This window comes from Dama dama, chromosome 9 (assembly GCF_033118175.1).
Source record: "Dama dama isolate Ldn47 chromosome 9, ASM3311817v1, whole genome shotgun sequence".
Lineage (NCBI taxonomy): Eukaryota > Metazoa > Chordata > Mammalia > Artiodactyla > Cervidae > Dama > Dama dama.
This window is the reverse complement of record NC_083689.1, coordinates 27,793,026-27,813,645: the sequence shown is the minus strand read 5'-3', so window position 1 is coordinate 27,813,645 and position 20,620 is coordinate 27,793,026. Positions and strand designations below refer to the sequence as shown.

At 34.4% G+C, this 20,620-nt stretch overlaps 1 protein-coding gene across 1 annotated transcript in view; it reads left to right on the top strand.

The window, feature by feature from the left end:
* The window catches only part of ADAMTS19 (ADAM metallopeptidase with thrombospondin type 1 motif 19), a 250,761-nt gene that overhangs the window by 142,510 nt on the left and 87,631 nt on the right, over positions 1-20,620 (top strand). Inside the window, exons 9-11 of the mRNA XM_061150851.1 lie at positions 1,714-1,854; positions 3,273-3,423; positions 17,777-17,878. Coding sequence (XP_061006834.1) covers positions 1,714-1,854; positions 3,273-3,423; positions 17,777-17,878 — 394 coding nt within the window. The remainder of the gene's footprint in view (positions 1-1,713; positions 1,855-3,272; positions 3,424-17,776; positions 17,879-20,620) is intronic.

The window sequence follows — 20,620 nt, the reverse complement described above, 5'->3', positions numbered from 1 at the left end:
GGAAATGGCAACCCACTCCAGTGTTCTTGCCTGGAGAATCCCAGGGACGGGGGAGCCTGGTGGGTTGCTGTCTATGGGGTCGCACAGGGTTGGACATGACTGAAGCGACGCAGCAGCAGCAGCATAGAATTATTTAATTGAAGTTTATATACTCCTTTTTGTGGTGTATATGACACTTAGAAAATGACACATAGAAAATTCAAGAGAATAAGGAAAAACATAATTTTTGGGAAACTACAAGTCATTTGCTCTTGCTGAAAAGAAATGCAATAAATGGCTTGGAAGGAGATTAAGAAACTACGCGCCATGTTAAAGAGCTGGAAATGGCTGTACAGGTAACGGAAAAGCAGAGGAAAGGCAGCCCGATTGTGGTTTTAAATAGATCTCACTGGAGCAGGGCAGGAGGAGAAGGGAGAATGCTGCTCAAGATTAGAGGCACAGAACCCACTTAGGATGCCACAGTAATTGTCAAGGTTAAATAATTTTATTATCCTCTTTAGTAACAAAAGGAACTGAAAGGAGAAAAGAGTGGAAAGAAATATTTAGAAAGTAGATTAGCAGGGCTTGCCCTTAACAATTAGTAAACAAAATAGCCTGTGTGATAATTTGGAAGAGGAAGGAATAAATGATGACTTGAGGATCCTTGGTTTGGCAAACTGTGTGGCTAGCAAAGGCACAAAAAAAAAAAAGAGGGAGAGAATATAGGAGTACATAGAGGTTTGAAAGAGAAAATATTATGGCAGTTTTTAGACATACTGAATTTAATATTATTCCAATACATCCATTAGAAGATAGGTCAGAGTTTTTGATCAGAGTTCCAACTTAGAGCACCAGATAGGATTCAAGAGAAAAGATGAAGATGACCGAGAGTGTGAAGGTTTCCCAGGGACAGTTTGTGTTTTATGATGCATGGAAGAAGACTGTCTCATGAAGCAGCTGGGGGAAACAATACTTTAATGTGGCTTCAGATTTGATAAAAGGAATGAATAAAGGATATTCAGGCAAGAGCAAGAATCTAGTGTGGTTGAATAGAAACTTAAGTATTTCTGTGTTTCATACCTACTACTGTGTGGAAAATAACATAGATTATACTGATACAGGTGAACTAAACATGTTATTTACTGACTGGGAAAATTTTTTAATAATAGAATCATTGACCTTTAATCAAGAAAATGTTTTTTACTAAATAAAAACACTGACCTTTAATCTAGATAAACATAATTTTAAAAATAATCAATATGAAATTAATTTTATTTTTACATTTAAAACTAATTTCTTTCTGAATAGACTGGTGGTTGCCAAGGGAGCAGGGGTTAAGAGAGGGATAAATCAGGAGTTTGGGACTAGCAGATGCAAACTGGTATATATAGAATGGATAAACACCAAGGTCCTAATCTATAGCAAAAAGAATTATATTCAGTATCCTGTGATACACCCTGATGGAAAAGAATATGAAAATGAATGTGTGTGTGTATGTGTGTGTTTGTATATATATACACACACACATATATACATATATATGTATAACTGTCATTTTGCCATAAAGCAGTAATTAACACAATGTTGTAATTCAGCTATACTTCAATAAAAAATTAAAATTAAAAATAATTTTTCTCATTGTTTTAATGATTTAGCTGTCATTTAATTGCAGGTATAATAAGTTAAATTTTATATCTAATATAATTTTCAAATTCTAACTATATTCCAAATCAGCATGGGGATTAATCATGACAATGACCACCCGTCATGTGCTGATGGTCTTCATATCATGTCTGGTGAATGGATTAAAGGACAAAATCTTGGTGATGTCTCATGGTCCCGATGTAGCAAGGAAGATTTGGAAAGATTTCTAAGGTACTGAGGTCACTTGCTGTTGTTGTGTCATGAATATGTATGTGCGCCTGCTTCCTCTACCACCCTGGTATGTGGCATGGCAGAGTGGAAAGGGCGTGGATTAGGAATCAAGGCACTTGGTTCTAATCCTGGCTCTCCACTGGCTCATGGTGTCAATTGGGACATATTATTCAACCAACTCGTTTCTTAGTTTCCACATTTTCAAACAAGAGACTAGGCAATATGATTTGTAAGGCTTAAAATTATTGCAATGATAAAAAATGTTGCATAATATTAAATTGCCTCTTCAGAAATTCTCAGTGGAAACATTCTCAATGCTCATCCCTCTACATCTGTTGTTATCAAAAACCTCTTTAACAAAAGCTCCACCTTTCTACTTCGTAGTTCTAAACTCAGAGTCTTTTTTCATTAATCCATAATTTTCACCATTATTATAGTCCTTGATTCTCCTCTTTTCAACATTCAGCTGGTAATGTTAGCTTTTGCCTGGTTGGGAAAAAAAATGAAAAACAGTGTTATTGTTCTGATTTTCACTTTAAAGCCCTGTTCTTTACTTATTTCTTCAGTAATAGAAGGGAAAGCTGAAACAGTACCAATAGATGATCTGCAAAGTCCCAGTCAATAAGTGAGAGAGAGATGCTTGAAGTATTCAAAAATCTAAGTAAGGAACATAGAAATACCTAACTAGCTAAATTCACTACTCAAATTTATTTTTCCGTACTATGTAAATCGTCAAGTTAATTTTTTGTCAAATAAATATTAAAATCTACTAAAATATATTTATTACATTACTCTAGCTCTTTCCAGAAACATGGGCAGGGTCATCTGGGCTTGTTCTTTGTCACTGAAGCAACAACCCCTCTGTAGGCCCTTGTGAGTGTGTGGTTTGGCTTAGTTGTCTTCTCATGAATCAGAACTATGATAAAATTAAATTTTACCCCATAAATGGAAGTTGTGGTACAGTGTCAAGTCCAAAAATATTCCTACTATTAATAGTCACTTGAGCATGATTTTCCTGGATTCTTTAAATCCTTGAATATAGTTGATTTCTTACCTTCATACATTACTTTTAAGCAGTTACTCTCTGAGACTGAGCTTCTTCACCTTACAAATGTGTAACATAATAACCATCTCACGGTGTTGTGTAGATGAGCTTAATTAATTCAAATGAACGATCTTTAAAATCAAAAAGTTCTATTAACTTGAACATTGTTTTATTAATATTGATAGGATTATTGTAATAATTGTAAACACATGGTTCTCATATATGAGATAATTTCCATGAGCATTCAATAGAAGAGCTTATAAATAAAAGAACACATTTAATAGTATTAAAATGTTTGCTATTGCTACGTTAACTAATTATAACAACTTTTTGCAGTTAATTCAGAATGTCACACATATCTGCATATTGCTAGGTCAAAGGCCAGTAACTGCTTGCTGCAGACAAATCCCCACAGTGTCAATTCTGTGATGGTTCCTTCCAAGTTGCCAGAGATGACATACACTGCTGATGAGCAATGTCAGATTCTCTTTGGGCCACTGGCTTCCTTTTGTCAAGAGATGCAGGTAAGAGTTGTATCGAGGTGCAACTTTTTTAAAGTGTGTATTCATCTGTTATTTAGAAGTATTGATTGGAGGACGGGGAGATGACTTTAGAGTTTGTGGCTCCAAAGAACCCCAGCATCGGAAAGAAGGATTTTTTTAGAAAAGGTTTCTTCATTTTTCCCCTGCCTTTTTGAAAGTGGTAGAAATTGGTGTCTGTATTGAATCAAAGTTAGGAAGGAATGATCCAAGAATTCCTACTTCAAAAATGACGCTTAAGTCAGGGAAACCTGTGCTTTATGACAGTTCGTTGCTTTTATTTTAAATGTCTCTCTTAAAAAAAAACAAAAGTCTCTCTTACATGGTAGATATCTGGGTGACAATGTAATAAAAACAGTATATGAACAGGTAATTACTGAGGATGGATTATTTAATGCTTTACTACTTATTTAACCCTGAAAATAAATATATTCTATAGGAATAGAAATTAGAGAGTACATTTCTGATGGTTAAACTAGAAGCAAAGGGTAAATGTCTGATGGTAAACTAAGCAATGCCTGTATATTAGTATTCAAACTAATTACTCAGAGTCCACTTGTCCCATTCTAGGATAATCTGAAATCTGAAAGATTGAGCAAAATGACTGTCTTAACTGATGTAAGGTATTAGCTCTATTTACCCTTCCTTTTCTCTTCTTGTCTCTCTTCCTGCAGCTCATCCCTTTGCTGCCCATTTCTTCCTACCTTTCCCATACACGTGCTTGCACACTCTTTGTATTTCAGGCTTAAACTCATAATCATGCTTGGAGTGAATTGATAGCTGTATTTCACTGTACCTAACTTTCTGTGATTGCCTGAAAGGAGTTTGCTTTGTTGAAGATAATGCTGTCTTCAACATTCAAGATAATTATTGGCAGAATAATTAAAATCCATCATAAGGAAAAGATTATATGGCATTATGACATTTTATGCTCTCTCTGCTTTCTTGTTCTTATCAAAGTTGTTGTTCATTTACATGTTATTTTCCTTTTATTAACTCTCCACCCTAGTGTGTAAGACCATGAGGGCAGAGTGTTTCTCCAGTGTCCAGTCCAGTGACTGACACATGCTGGACACTCAGTGAATGTATGACTTAAGGTTAAAATAGGTGAATGTATGAAGAAGTTGGAGCTGTGTTAAATGTGACATGTGAAAGGGTGTGTAGACTGTAATAATCATCAGCAACAACAGACATCCAGAGGAACTGATATAGGTGTGTGATTATGAGTGAACACACAGGGTTCACATGTGGCAGACCTATGGATGCTTGGACCTTGGCATTGGGTGTGATAATTATGATAGTAGCCAGGTTGACCGTCTGTTATCTGTCCTAATACCTCTCTGCTCTCACCTGCCGATCTTCTTATCCACTCTGCTCTCACCTCCAAGGACTTTAGACAATCAAAAATTGGGTCACAATCTTCTTTCTTGAATCATCATGGTAAAATGAATGTTTTGAGGTCAGAAAGTTTGGCTTTGCAGGATTAGCATGCTTTTGAAAACAGTAAGCTGTCAATGATTGCTGTTGTACTGTTGTGTTAGGAGATGGTTTCAGTTCATGTGCTATAGAAAACTGATAGAGCTGAACAATGAAAAATGTTTACATTTTATGAAGTTTTACATTACCTGAAGTTTTAGAAAAACTCAGCAAATGATCAATTACAAACATAATTTTGGTAAATTTTAGATCATTTTTAATAAATACTATTTCTAAAAATTTTAGAAATTATTTTTAAGTCTATATTGCAGTTGGTTAAATTTTACTAGTATCATTCCACAGTATTTTGAACTTTAAAATGGATGACACAGTGTGTAAATCATTTATATTTATGATCTATTTTAATTCTTACAGCAATTATATGCCATAGTTATTATTCAGTTCTACATTATAGGTTAACAGTTTTGAGTCTTGTAGAAGTTAAAATAGCACAATTAAGTGATTACGCTTATGATGCAAGCATAGGCTTGCTAGATGCAAATCCAAAGAACAAGAGTATAGGCAACTACTATGTTCTACTGCTTTTTATGGAATTCACACTTTTTTACATTGTCTTTTGTATGGGAAAATCCTTGGATTAGATCCTTAGATTAGATTCTTTATTCCCTAGAGCACTACACCATCAGGGTCAAGAACTATCTTAATTGATTTTTTAAAAACTTTTTGTAGGCTGTTTGCTCTATTCATATCGTTGCTTCTTACTAACCTACCTGCGTGTATTTTTTTTTCTACCTCTGATGAAAGTGTAACAGTTTGTTCAGTTCAGTTCAGTTCAGTCGCTCAGTCGTGTCCAACTCTTTGCGACCCCGTGAATCTCAGCATGCCAGGCCTCTGACCCCATGAATCACAGCACGCCAGGCCTCCCTGTCCATCACAAACTCCTGGAGTTTACTCAAACTCCTGCCCATCGAGTCGGTGATGCCATCCAGCCATCTCCTCCTCTGTCGTCCCCTTCTCCTCCTGCCCCCAATCCCTCCCAGCATCAAGGTCTTTTCCAATGAGTCAGTTCTTTGCATGAGGTGGCCAAAGTACTGGAAATTCAGCTTCAGCATCAGTCCTTCCAATGAACACCCAGGACTGATCTCCTTTAGGATGGACTGGTTGGATCTCCTTGCAGTCCAAGTGACTCTCAAAAGTCTTCTCCAACACCACAGTTCAAAAGCATAAATTTTTCGGCATTCAGCTTTCTTCACAGTCCAACTCTCACATCCATACATGACCACTGGAAAAACCACAGCCTTGACCAGACGGACCTTTGTTGGCAAAGTAATGTCTCTGCTTTTTAGTATGCTATCTAGGTTGGTCATAACTTTCCTTCCAAGGAGTAAGTGTCTTTTAACTTCATGGCTGCAGTCACCATCTGCAGTGATTTTGGAGCCCAGAAAAATAAAGTCTGACACTGTTTCCACTGTTTCCCCGTCTATTTGCCATGAAGTGATAGGACCAGATGCCATGATCTTAGTTTTCTGAATGTTGAGCTTTAAGCCAACTTTTTCACTCTCCTCTTTCACTTTCATCAAGAGGCTTTTTAGTTCCTCTTCACTTTGTGCCATAAGGGTGGTGTCATCTGCATATCTGAGATTATTGATATTTCTCCCGGCAGTCTTGATCCCAGCAGTTTGTTAGGAGATCTTAAATCTGTTTCTCAATATCCTAGGATGTTGCTTTGTTTTAAACTAGGCATTTTGCAAACAGAATTAAGTTTTAGGTTTTAAGTATCCAGAAATGTTCTCCTTTTTTCCCTTGAAATTATATGTGTGTGTGTGTGTGTGTGTGTATACACATATAACATTTTTATTCATGAAAGTCGTTCAGTCATGTCCGACTCTTTGTGACCCCATGGACTATACAGTCCATGGAATTAAAGCCAGATTTTTCTCTCGTCCAATCTGTATATAATCTTCATTAAGGACAATTTTAAAATAATGCCAGAAAGGATTGGGCTGCTGTGGGCAACCAGCAAAAAGCAACGTCTCCTAATCAAGGTTTAGGTTGGAGAACACTAACTGCAAAGGCATGAAGCCTGGGCTCAGACAGTGGTTCTGTCTCTTATTAGTGGTGTAACATTAGTCAAACCTTTTTTTCTTTCTAAGTCACAATTTATTGAACAAGAAGAGGAAGTGTTGTAGAACAAGAAGAGGAAGTGTGTTATCTCTTAAAGTCTCTTAGGGCTAAGAGGCTGGACTTCAGTTCCAAAATCCAAAACACCATTCTGATACTGCCCTTGAAAATCACCTTTTCCATCCCAAACTGGTGGAACTTGCAAAACATTAGGTAGGTAGGTAGGTAGACAGGTAGGTCGGTGGGTAGTTAGATAGGGCCATAGAAGAAATTTTTTAAAAAATTTAATCAATGATTTGATAAGTATAAAGTATGCATTGAGTTCCAGCTACTTTTTAGTTGTTGTTCTATGTACTAATAACACAGTAGGAAGTAACCTCCACCTTCATGGAGCTTGAAGTTTAGCTGGGGAGACAGACAATATGTAAATACATATGTAATATGCCAGTTGGTAATAATGTTTTAGAGAAGCATAAATTCAGATGAGAAAGGTAAGGAATACAACCAGGGATAGGAAGGTGGGAATGGTGCTATTTTATATAGGATAATCTGAGAAGGCTTCCTAAAGAAAGTGACATTTGTTTAGAAATCTGAAGGAAGTCAGATAGCAAGCCATACATTTACCTTGGGAAGAATATAACAAAAAGAAACAGATAGCAGACACACTAAAATGGAGTTAGATTCATGTTTTAAGTTTAAGATGTCCATTGGACATCCAATTAGAGATGTTAGTAGGTCCAGATAGATATCTATCTAGAAGTCCTCAACAAGGAGTTGATACTGAATTCATAATACTAAATTATGACACTATGAAATGAGTTAGAAGAGGAAAAACTCACAGTCTGAGAGCTTAATCACTACATTATTTGGAGGTTAGGAAAATAAGGAGAAAGCTGTAATTAAAACTCTGAAGAAGTTTATTGGTAGGAATAGAACCAAAAGAAAGTAGATCTTGGAGGCTAAGTGAAGACATTTTTCAAAGTGGAAATGTTTAAAAGTTCCAAAAGCTGAAGGCAAGGAGAGTAAAATGAAGTCTGAAAGTATCCAACTGCTATGTTTTTCCCACTGAGTTTGAGACAGTATTACTTGAAGTTATCTTGGCATCAGTGAGCCCCTGAGTATCAGGAGGTAGAAGTTAAAAATATAAAGTGAGGTAGTTATAAGTGTAGAAGTAGAAGAGTTCTGCGAGTTAAGCTACACTCTTACACATTCAGGTGGAAACATGTGAAGTCACCACATCTACCAGTCTGTGGTCTAGACTTTATCCGAAACAAATCTCCTAGAAGGCAAGCTCCATAACCTCAAAAGAGTCATCAGTCGTTTTTATCACTATACCTCTGTCTCCTAAAAGAGTGTTCAATAAGTATTTGTTAAAGCAATAAATGAATCAACTGAATGATGGAATAATAACTTTGAAATTTTACTCATAAAAATAATAATAAATTACTCACTGATTCTTAGCTGTATAATATGTCCAGAGAATATGAACGTAACCTTCTAAGATAGTCATTCAATAGCTACATAAAAAACAATTTGTAAGAGTATATAGTTTATGTTTCACAGCTTATGCATGATTTATCAGGCATCCTTATGGCCATCTTATTTCCAATAAGTTATAAATACATGTTGAGTTGCAGGAGTAAGAATTCATAGCAACTTTTCAACATGTGTGTTGAATCTGGTACAATCTGAGACAATGGCAGTTGGCCCATAGTATTTGAATTGGATGCTTCTCTTCTATTCTTCCTAACAGCTATATACAAGCACTAGGGACTCCAACATTATGTATGTGCTGATTTAATTAATGATATAAATTTACCCTTGAAATAGCAGCTTACATCTGCAAAATGTTTAAAGGCATAGCTGTAGAGATGCTTGTGAAACATCCCAACCCTCAGCAATAATTGCTTACTCTTTTGCATGAATATGCTAAATTCTTGGATAGCCTTGTTCCTGGATCCTGAGCATTGGTGCCTCCAGGCCATCTGGTATCTTGTGGCTGAGCCAGCTACAACTACAATAAGTTATCTTCAGGGCTACCTAAAATTAATTCGTCTGACTAAGAATGCAGAGGTATGGATGCTTCCTCAGAATCAATAAGAAATGTCTGCTTGAGGGTTACGTTATTTGTGAAAGAAGAAAGTTTGCTGAAAAAGAAAGAATGAAGGCCTCCAGGAAACTTAAGATTCAGCCTTGAGTTTCGGACTAGGCACAGTGAGTTACATACATATTGTGTAAAGAACTTTCCAGTGTAATTGAAGCCTATGGTGACTGAAAGTACCATAGAAAGACCAGTTTTAAATTTCTCTTATGTTGACTTGATACATCAAAGTATGTAGGACTCCTAAAACCTCTCATTTGATCTAATGGACAGCCTGGCATTGAAATAAGTACCTTGAAGAATTCAAGAAGATTGAGTCTCTGCGATTTGGCCTTGTGAAACTCCAGAAGCAACAAGAATTTGGACTAAAAAACCTTATCATGAAATAGCTCTTGATGGCAAGAAGTTGTTTGGGCAATGAATATAGTATTGTTGATAAATTTATTGTTGGTAAATGAATACTGTATTGTTGATAAATTTAGCATTGATAAATTGTTGTTAAAATTGGTAAAGTTGAAGATTTTTTTTACTGTTCTTTCTTCCTATAATTCGGTTAAAACTATCAGGAATTAAATCTGCCTCTCTTGCCATCTAATCAGAGCTTAATCCTATTCTTTGAGTGTTAGTCCTATGCAGTATGTGAGTACGTGAGTTTGATGGCAAATTACTTGACTGGATAATCTAGCTCTTTAATTTTTTCCCTTAGAACTAATTTTTTATGACTTCTTATTGACATGGGCTTTTATTTTTTAGGTCTCTCTCTCCCTCTCTGTAAATTACCTATTTACATTTTGCCCATTTTTTAAGCTTTCTGTTTTTCTTGAGTTGCAGGAGTTCTTTCTGTATTCTGTATTCTAGATGAGACTTTCTTATTACTTATAAAGCATGTCATTATGTCACAAAGCGTGTCAAAGCGTGTCATTAGCTTTTTATACACAGTGTCCTTCTACAGTTTTGAAGTGGTTGAATCCATCAACTTTTCCAACTAGGTTGTGCTATTTTTGTTTTCTTATGTGTGTATATTCTTTTTCATTATTTTCCATTCTAGGTGTTCACAATATATTGAATGTAATTCCTACTGTGCTGTATAGTATGTCCTTATTGATTCTCTATTTCATATACAGTAATGCATATCCATTAAACCAGAACTCCCAATGTATCCCTCCCTTTGTTTTCCCTCTGGTAACAATAAGTTAGAATTCTGCATCTGTGAGTCTCGTTCTGTTTTTTTTTTTTCTTTTCCATTTATTTTTATTAGTTGGAGGCTACATGCAAAACAGGAAAAGAGACACAGATGTACAGAACAGAATTTTGGACTCTGTGGGAGAAGGCGAGGGTGGGATGTTTCGAGAGAACAGCATCGTTCTGTTTTGTAAATAATTTCGCTTGTCTCATATTTTAAGATTCCCTATGTAAGTGATATGATATTTGTCTTCCTCTGACTTATTCCACTTTATATCATAATCTGTAGGTCCATCTATGTTGCCACAAATAGTATTATTTCATTCTTTTTTATCACTAAATAATATTCATATGTATATACATGTATATATATATACACACACACACACGCACATACATAAACACTCACACACACACATACCACATCTTCTTTATCAGTTCATCGGACTTTATCAGTTCAACGGACTTTAGGTTGCTTCCATGCCCTGACTGTTGTAAATAGCGCTACAGTGAACATTGAGGTGCATGTATCTTTTGTGATTGGGAGTTTTCTCTGGATATATGCCCATGTGTGGAATTGCTGGATCACATAGTAACTATTTTTAGTTTTTAAGGAACCTCCAAACAGTGTTCCATAGTGGCAATACCACTTTACGTTCCCCCCAGCACTGTAAGCACGTTCCTTTTTCTCCACACTGTCGCCACCAGTTTTTATTTGTAGACTCTTCGATGATGGCCATTCTGACCAGCCTGAGGTGATATCTCATTGTAATTTTGATTTGCATTTCCCTAGTAATTAGCGATATTAAGTATCATTTCATGTGCCTGTTGACCACCTGTATGTCTGCTTTGGAGAAATATCTAGTTGGGTCTTCTGCTAAAGAATGTATGGTTTTTAAAGTTCATTATCTGTCACTAAATCTTAGATGAAGCATAATATTATTATTCAAAATATCTGTTTATTTTTATTTGATCTTTTAGTGTTGAAAAGTTTAACAAATGTGTTCAAATACCCAACTCTAACAACTGATTTATTTTTCTCTGTGTTTCTGTCAATTATTTACTTATATATCATTTAGTTATATTACAGGCACATACATATTTATGACTTTTATCTGTTGATCTGTTTTTCTCTTTTGCATGTTTTATGGCTTGTGCCTTAAAATCTATTTTGTATGTCATTAAAACCATTATCCTAATTAATATTTATCACATTTTTATCTTTAAGCTTTCCAGATAAAATAGAATCACAGATATGAGTATGGCTAGATGGATATGTTTACTAGAGAAAAGCAATTACTAGATTTTGTATTTTTCTATTTAAACCAATGTAATAATTTTTTGGCATTTTCATGAGCTAGTTTAATACTTTTTATATTGGTTTAAATTAGTTTTATAAAAATTTTTGTCAACTTTTTTGTGTTTGTGTTTCATACTTATGCTCTATTTTTTGTTATTGTCTCCTCTGCTACTTTACATTTACAATGAAATTTTCCTATACTTTCAAAAGTCAGACATTCTTTATATCTGTTTATGAGTATGATTAATCAGTTCTTTTTTCTTGATGAATAGTATTCCACTGGAACATAAACTGTTTTGTTTATCAGTTCACCTCTTAGTAGACATCAGTATGTTAGCTATTATGAATCAAGCTATTCAGAAGATTTATGAATGTTTATTTGTATATACATGTTTTCATTCTACATTATTAATACATTAACATGTTATTTATCAATGCATTAGTTTTTTGCAAACTCTGGGGGTAGGGACTGGTGGCCTGTTTTTATAAATAAAGTTTTACTGGAATATGGTCACCTTCTTTGTTCACACATTTTCTTTGGCTGCCTTCAAACTACAGTGAGTGATAAATAGTTGCAACTGAGATCCCATGGCCCACAAGCCTGAAGTATATGCTGCATGGCCCTTTACAGAAAGAGTTTACTGACCCCTGTCACAGCACATACTCTGCATTCCTCCAAAGAGTGTTTTGAGTTTTGTTTTCACAAACAATTAAGTTTGTTAGAGTCAAACTGGAAACTATCTTATCTGCTGTGGCTAGCACTTCATATGTTACATCAGCTCACTTTTTCCTTATGTCCTTATTTCCTTATGTCCCTTGCATGCATGGTACAGGTGCCACATAAAGACCTAAGCTTTTCTGACTCTCTTCTTTTTGGGGCTTCCCTGGTGGCTAAAGAAGATGGCAAAGATAGTTAGAGAATCTGCCTGCAATGCAGGAGACCCAGGTTTGATCCCCGAGTCAGGAAGATCCCCTGGAGAGGGGAATGGCAACCCACCATGGGCAGAGAAGCCTGGTGGGCTACAGTCCACTGGGGTCACACAGAGTTGGACACGACTGAGCAACTAACACTTGAAGTTTTGACAGCTTTGACCACATCCGTTTCTGTCTTCATGAGTCTAAAAAGATGGCATGTGTTACTTTAACCATTGTGTCATGCCATGGCCACAATCCAGTGTCAGATCAGAGCCACAAAGACGATGAGCTCAACTTGTGCCGATTCTTTAAGCTCCCCTAAACAGTTGATCTGCCTTTGTTCTACATTCTGAAACTACCAGAAAATTGTTTTTTGCTGTCATTCCACAGTTTATGTTTGTTAGCTACAGGAGGATTGGTCTTCTGGGAACTTATTCCACCATTCCAGAAGGGGAATATTTTTATCTTATATTTCTCATTCTTACAAGGAATGTCTGGATCATTTTTTTTTCAAATGTTTCAAACAGTTCCTTCTCACTTTTTATTCTTTTCTTTGTGTGCATGCTCAGTTGTGTCCAACTCTTTGCATCCCCATGGACTGACTCTTTGCAGCTCCATGGACTGACTCTTTGCAGCTCCATGAACTGCAGCATGCCAGGTTCCTCTGTCCTTCACTATTTCCCAGAGTTTGCTCAAATTCATGTCCATTGAGTTGGTGATGCTGTCTAACCATCTCATCATCTGCTTTCCCCTTCTTTTGCCTTCACCACCACCTGGGATTCATTAAGTGCGTACTGACAGTTCTTCATTCTCTAAATTTCTTCTTACTCCTTGATTTTCTTTAACACACCAAGATGTGTTCTAATGAGGGGTCCTTTGAAGCTTGCTGCTACATTTGTTGGCTATCCATAGACTATACTTTTCTTGACATCTGTTACTCTGCTTCTACCACTAGCAGTCATGAAGCATATGTAGTGAAGGAAGTAAAATAGAAGAGATCAAATTTACTTAGCTGTCAGTGGTCAAATTACTTCTGCTAAGGGATTAAGTTTTTGAGATGTAAATGTGATAGATTTCTAGTATTTCTTCCCATTAAAAAGGTTTATAATAATGACTGAAGTCCAATTTTTATTGTTTTATGTAATAAATATTTATTTAGGTTTATCATCATTTTTGTCAGGTTCTTTGATCACAAGTGCTTTTCAGCCCTTCCCTATGAGATCATATTCCTCTTGAAGTATAACATTTAGAAGTTCCTTTGGGGAAAATCTGTTGGCAGTAAACAGTTTTTGTTTCCTTGAAGAGTCTTTATTTAACTTTCAGTCTTGAATAAAATTTTAGCTGAGTTAAGAAGTCTAGATTGACAGTTATGTTCTTCCTCTCTCTGCTTTGAATACATCACAAATGCACTTTTTTTTAATGTTTGTGCTAAGATGCCATCTTCTCTATTTTCCTAATCTTAAAAGGAAACTTTCAACATTTTATGGGTCTTTTGGTGATGTTTGTTGTAGATTTTTATAGATGTCCAGATGTCCATTAACATTCAAGATGTTTCCTTCAGTGGCTAGTTTGCTAACTTTTTTTAACGAATGGATGTTGAATTGTGTCACAAGCTGCATATCGAGAGATACAAAAATCATAGATTTTGAAGTTTTTATGTACTTGATTGTATTAATCAGATCTCTAATATTATAGTAGCCTTGCATTCCGAGAAAAACCCAACATGATCGTGATGGAACATTACATTTTTTTCATGGATTGCTGGATTCAGTTTGTTAAAAAATGTGTAGTTTATTTCAATCTAAGTTCATAAATGAAGTAGATCACTATTTTCATTTTCTTTTCAAACTGCTGTCTGGTTTGGGCATCATGATGTGTGTTTAGAAATATTTTCTCTTTTTCTGTTCTCTAGATAGTTTATGTAAATTGAGAATTTAAGTGTTTAGATCAGTTGTATTCTTTGTGGGAAGATTTTTAATACTTTTGATTATTCTGTGGTTACACAGTAGTTTCAACTTTTCTATTTCTTCTTGGATCCATTTTACCAAGTTTTTAAGAAATTTTTAAAAAATATTTCTCCATTTCATATACATTGTAAAGTTCTTTGGTATAAAGTTGTTTACAGTGTCTCTTCTTATTTCTGTAAGCCTTTACATGATCAGTAGATGTCCCTTCATTTTTTTATTCCTAATAATATTTATTTTTACCTTCTCTTTTTTGTTGATTAGTTTCAATATTATTATTTTCCACAAAGAACTACATTTCAGCTTTTTCTTATTTCTTCTGAATCTTTGTATTCTATTTTTTGGATACCTCTCTTTCTCTTTCCCTTACTTTGTTCTTCTTTTTCATCTTTAATAATACCAAGGTGCTCTCTGATAGAAAAATTATTTTTGAAAATATTATCCCCTACTGAATTACACTTACAGTCAGACATTACATTATTGAAATTGTAGTTTGGAAGATAGTTTATGAACAAACAAGGAGTTACATGTTCAAGATTTAATTGCTGCTTCCATGCACATGCATTTAATATTTTTTATTTTAACATGAAATTTAGGACATGTTAGTGGATCTATTTGCTATAAAAAATGGGTACATGTTGTCTTTGAAGATAAATTTTATGATATCTATACATGGACAGTTAATCTTCCATTTAAATTATTCCATTGAAAAGATATAGTTTTTCATATAAACTTTTTTAAAGCCTTCTTGAGATAAACATCCAACTTCATTTATGCTTTTAATGGTCATTTCTTACTATAGAGGAATAAAAAAAGAATGTTATATTATTTTTGTTAGTTTGCTAGGAGATGCTGGGTTACGCATTTCTGTCCTGGATTCCTTTGCACAGCATTTTAAGTATTAAAGTTCTTAATTGACATATTAAGAGATTTCACTAATTAAGTTGAAAGGAATATTTGACTCTGGGCTGTGAAACACACAGAGAGCATTTGCTTCTAACAAAATACACAACCCTGCCCCTCTTAAGAAAGAGTTTGGTGTAACATAGCTCTAATATCACATATCTGAGATTTTGCACTTCTCAAGTTGAAAACCATCCATCCCATTTCTCCCATATTTTATTTCTTTACTTTTGACAATTTGGTTTGAAATCCTGAATCTGAGTTACCTTTCACAATGAGGTTATAATTTACTTTCCGTAAGATCCCAGAACTATAGACAATAAAGAGTAAAGAGATCTCCTCTATGAGAGATTTATTCTACATGACTGTGCTTATCTTGAAAAGCTGCCAAGTTTGCTTTTGTGCTCTCAGGGCCTCAAGTGGGAATCAATTAGAGTACCTGCTGTTTTGAATAGCAGATAATGGTTGAAGGTCAGAATTTAGACCACCAACAGTGTTCAACAAGCAAGCATGATTTTAAAACTACAACATAAACAAGTTTTGTTTTTTAGTTCAGTATGCATTGGTTAACTAATGAACTTGATTAAAATAATTCATGTTACAATACAACCAAGCTTTATTGAAAATTAATAAAGCAAAATTCTTCTTTGGTGGAAAATTCAGCATTTGACCCCATAATTATAAAATTTTATTAACAAGATTGTCTTGGAGGAAAAAGAAAACTTTTAGGAACTAAAATCCTCAGGTTAGATATCCACTAATTCAAATATAAATGTGTCCACAAAAGTACATGATAAACAGTTAACCTCTCTGCTTATTTTCAAGAGTCAAAAATATTACAGAGAAGCTGTTTGATTTAGGCATTCTTTAAAATTAGTTCCTGGATAAATTTTTGATGAATGATATGTACAAACAATAGCTCATATATTAAACTAAATCATATTCTAAATATAATAAGTATTTGTATGAAATATTTTTAGGCAGAAAAACTGTCACAGCAGATAAAATTGTGCAAATAAAGTATATCACACTCCTGCCATAGAGTATTGAATTTTTAAGAGCTTAAAACAGTTCCGAAATCTAAATTTTTAAATAAAGAATAGGAAAATAATATTTGGAGAGTTGTAACAAATTCAGAATTGGAGATGTAACAGACCTGCATGAAAACTTAGTTTAAATATATCATCCCCAAAGTGTTTAGTAGATTTGGGTCATAAGTTAATTTTAACTTTGCAGTGATTTTCAATCTGTTTTGAACACCTCTGCCAGGGTAAATCTCCTAAAATAGCCTTTTTATCTTATCAACCTGCTTGTCAACTGCTGAGTGGCTTCTTTTTCCCTCCAAATATGGAGTCTCTAGTCCATCCTGGCACTCAGGATCTGGATTTTCTATCTTTAAAATCTTGTTCACTACTCCCTTCCCTTATATACATCCTCCCATCTGACTGATCTTCTCACCAGTCCAATTTCAAAGACTGTTTTTCACATCAACACTTATTCTCTCCTTATCAACATGCTTGCTTCTGCCCTTTTCTCCAGATATCTGGATAGGTAGTCACACAATCATCTTCAAGATAGATCACTCTAGCTGCTTTAAGTATGCCACATGGATTTCGTATTTCTGTGTAATCTGTTAATAACATGTGTGTATCTCAGAAACGTCACCCATCCTGTAGACATAGAAAGTCCTTAAGAATGTGGTAGTTGTGCCTTTTTATCTATCTCTCTGGGCTGCCATAACTATAGAATTCTTTTCTTTCAGTGTTGCTGTGTTTATGCTATTTTTGTTTGTTCCTTCAGTATTTTTGTTCCCAGTATTTTTGTCTGTTCCTTTAACTTTTCCCTAGAAAAAGTTAAATGTATTCTGGGTATCTAGGATGCATTTGTACTGTGGAAAATTGACTGACAACAGTTACGGGAAATGTGCCCACTGAGAATCCCGGTATCACATCAGGGGCCAAGGTGATGTAATGCAATAGTGGAGTACTAACGCGGCGTGTGGCATACAGCAAAGCAGAAGTGAGGACAGACTTTAAGATAGGAGGCATTAAATTCATACCGTAGGCACATTACTGATTCTTCCAGGTTGGTTCATATAATGTGGTATAAACAATGATTTTTAGCTTACAGTTTTCTGTTGAAGCTACTTAATCTTGCATAATCGTACATGTTTTTATTTAAAGAAATTTTAAAATAGTTAAATTTATGAAACATTTTATCTTTATGTCAGTCTTCTTAGCACTATAAATAAGCCATAGACTATTTCAACTGTAAGTTTAATATTAAAGGTACTCAAAGGATGTTTTCTTCAAATCATTTCTGATGTTCTATTAAAATTGCTCTCTCAAACCTTATAGATGCAACCTCAAAAATGTGATGCCTTCCCCTTATTAGTTATTATACCCTTGTTTTCAGCATGTTATTTGCACAGGCTTGTGGTGCAAGGTGGAAGGGGAGAAAGAATGCAAAACCAAACTAGATCCACCAATGGATGGAACCGATTGTGACATTGGTAAGGTAAGTTATTGGTGGTGCTATCTGAAGTACAAGACTATGAAGTGAAACTTAAGAAGAAACTTACATTTCTCCTATAAGTATAACCAGTGAGACATTTTCTTCTGCCAGTTATAAAGGTATCTATCTTAACACTAGTAGAGTACTTTTATTATATATAAAAACTTCAGCATTTCATCTGTTTTCAATTTTAACACATGGCTGTTTTTTAAACATCAGCTGTATTTTTTATTGTTGATTATAACGGTGTGGAGAATTGGATATAGGTATTACTTTAACAAAAATTAAATATTTTTACTATTAAACTTAAATATAAGTATTCACAAATTAATAAAAATAGTAAAATTTCTCAGAGTGAATTAATCCTTTAAAGTATAAAGTATTGTCTTAGGAGAGCCACTGAGTGTAATTTTTCCTTGTCATTTCAAGCATCATGAATAAAATATTCTAATTAACATTTGGGAGATTAGTAAACATTTAACTGTCTTAAGTTGTTAAATGTGTTTCATAAGGCTGTAGAAATTTATTAGTATATATTTCCAGAACATTTCAATTGCTATAAAAATTAATTTTCTTTTACAAACATGAAGGAATTAGATCCTATATAAACTTATAGCTAATGTAATCAAAATATAGTACACTAGTTTACATAATTTTCCATTTTTTATTCTATGAAGGGAAAGTAGAACAGCTATTACTTTGTTCATTAGATATAAGATCAGAAAACTTGCCTCTGAAGACTATGAATTTTCATTATATTTGAAACAAATCAACAGCATAAATATTACTTGGGGTGAATTACTTAGTGAAAAAAGTTATTTAGCTAGTTTAAAAACACATCTACTTGAAACATGGACAGAAATGGAAATCTAGCAATTACACTTCTAGAATTTTGTCCTAAATAAATTCTTAACATGTGTGCACAAATATAGGCATGTTTGCAGGTACACACACATAGACTTAGGTGAGGATGTCACCTGCTGTGGTGAGAAATAAGAAAAAACAAAATATTCATTGGAAGAGGAATGGTTCCAGTGTAGCTGTTCCCAGATTGAGGTAGATATATCAAGATATCAAGATATATTAACTTGAAAAGATCTACTAGACCTGGTGGTTAGTATAGAGACATGTTAAAAAAATTCGTACTTTATATGGTACCATTTGAGATTTAGGGAAAAAGCAATTTGTGTACAAATGTGAGTATGCACACAGAATTTATATATTTTTAAGCTCATAGAAAGTGGTTTGAAAACATAAACTCCAAATTATAATTAGTAGTTAACTCTTGGGAGGGAGTTGGATTGATGGATGGAATAAAACAATTGACAATAAGGGTGAATGCAACTTTTCTCCTGACATTTTTGGATTGTTTGACATAAGCCTGTAGTCATTTATTACTTCTATGATTTCTTTAATAAGAAAAAGAAAAATGTACAAATTAAGTCCCAAATAATAGAAAAGGACTAGAAATATTTTATCACCCAATACAATCAGTAAGAAAACTGGTTCCTTGATAGAGAACTTCTGTGAAATATCAGTCAGTTGTTTACAGACTGCCAAATGTGTTTTCTGTGAGCTTATGCAGAGTCAGAATTTGGATTTGTTTTAAATTATACACAAAAGTGCAATAATGTGTGTATATTGGGCAAGCCTCATGGTATTATGCTGAGTAATTTATTGCTTGAGTCATAAAACTCTGCACCAGCAATAATTTTCATCATCCCTGAAACACGAAAGCGGTAATAAACAGAGAGAACCAAATATTCAGCCACACGTCTGCAGACATCACACAGTCCATTTCTGTTACCTAGTTCTTCATTAGCAATTTAAAATCCGTTCATTTTTATAATCTGGTGTCCTAAATATTTTTCTATTGTTTTTTTCTTCTGATATTTATGAGAATAAATGGCATTCTTGAGTTCTCTAAGATAAACTTGCTCTTTCAGCAATCAAAACTGTAATTATTCATTAAAAATCAATGTTTCGTTTCCCTGTAATTGTGCTAATGATATTCTCAGTGGTTCTATAATGTTTTGTATGTTGAAATAACTAATGAACTTCTCAGTTCCCCAGGCCAAGTGGGCTTTTCCAACTCTCCATCTGGTCCAGCTGTTGCAGGAACCATCATGGAAGTAGCTTCCAACGCTCTATAACTGAGGGCTGTAGGGCGAGAACATTTGGGTGCTTGCAACCTCGCGCTGAACACTGCTAGCTCAGTACATGGCAGTCCGAGAAACAAAGCTGAGAATTTCATAATGTGTTACACTCTAGTGACGTTAACTGAGCTGTATAACTAGTTCACCTAAGAGTATACAATTAAGTCTGAGGAGGTGTCAGCAAGAATTTTATGATTCATAGTTATCTACCATTTATACACGGCCTTTTCCAAATTAAAAGCAGCCTGTTTTCTTTCTTCTCCTTTTCTCTTTATAATACTGGCATCTGTGTTTACATTTATATTAACAGAGGTCTGTGGGTTGATAAATGATTTGATTAAAACCAAGAAATGTATGTCTTTTACTTGAAATATTTTCTAGGAATGGGAGGATGGAGAAGGAAAGCTAAATACCAAGTGACTAAAATATTAGACTGTTTTGAAGGATGCTGCCTAATATATTTTAATTATTTACTTTCCTAAGTTCTTAAGTGATGAAATTATTATCATCATGCTTTATTGAAAAAATGAAGATTGTAATATCCTTAGTCACAAATTTACATAAGAAGACAGTTTATTGCCTTCTTTCT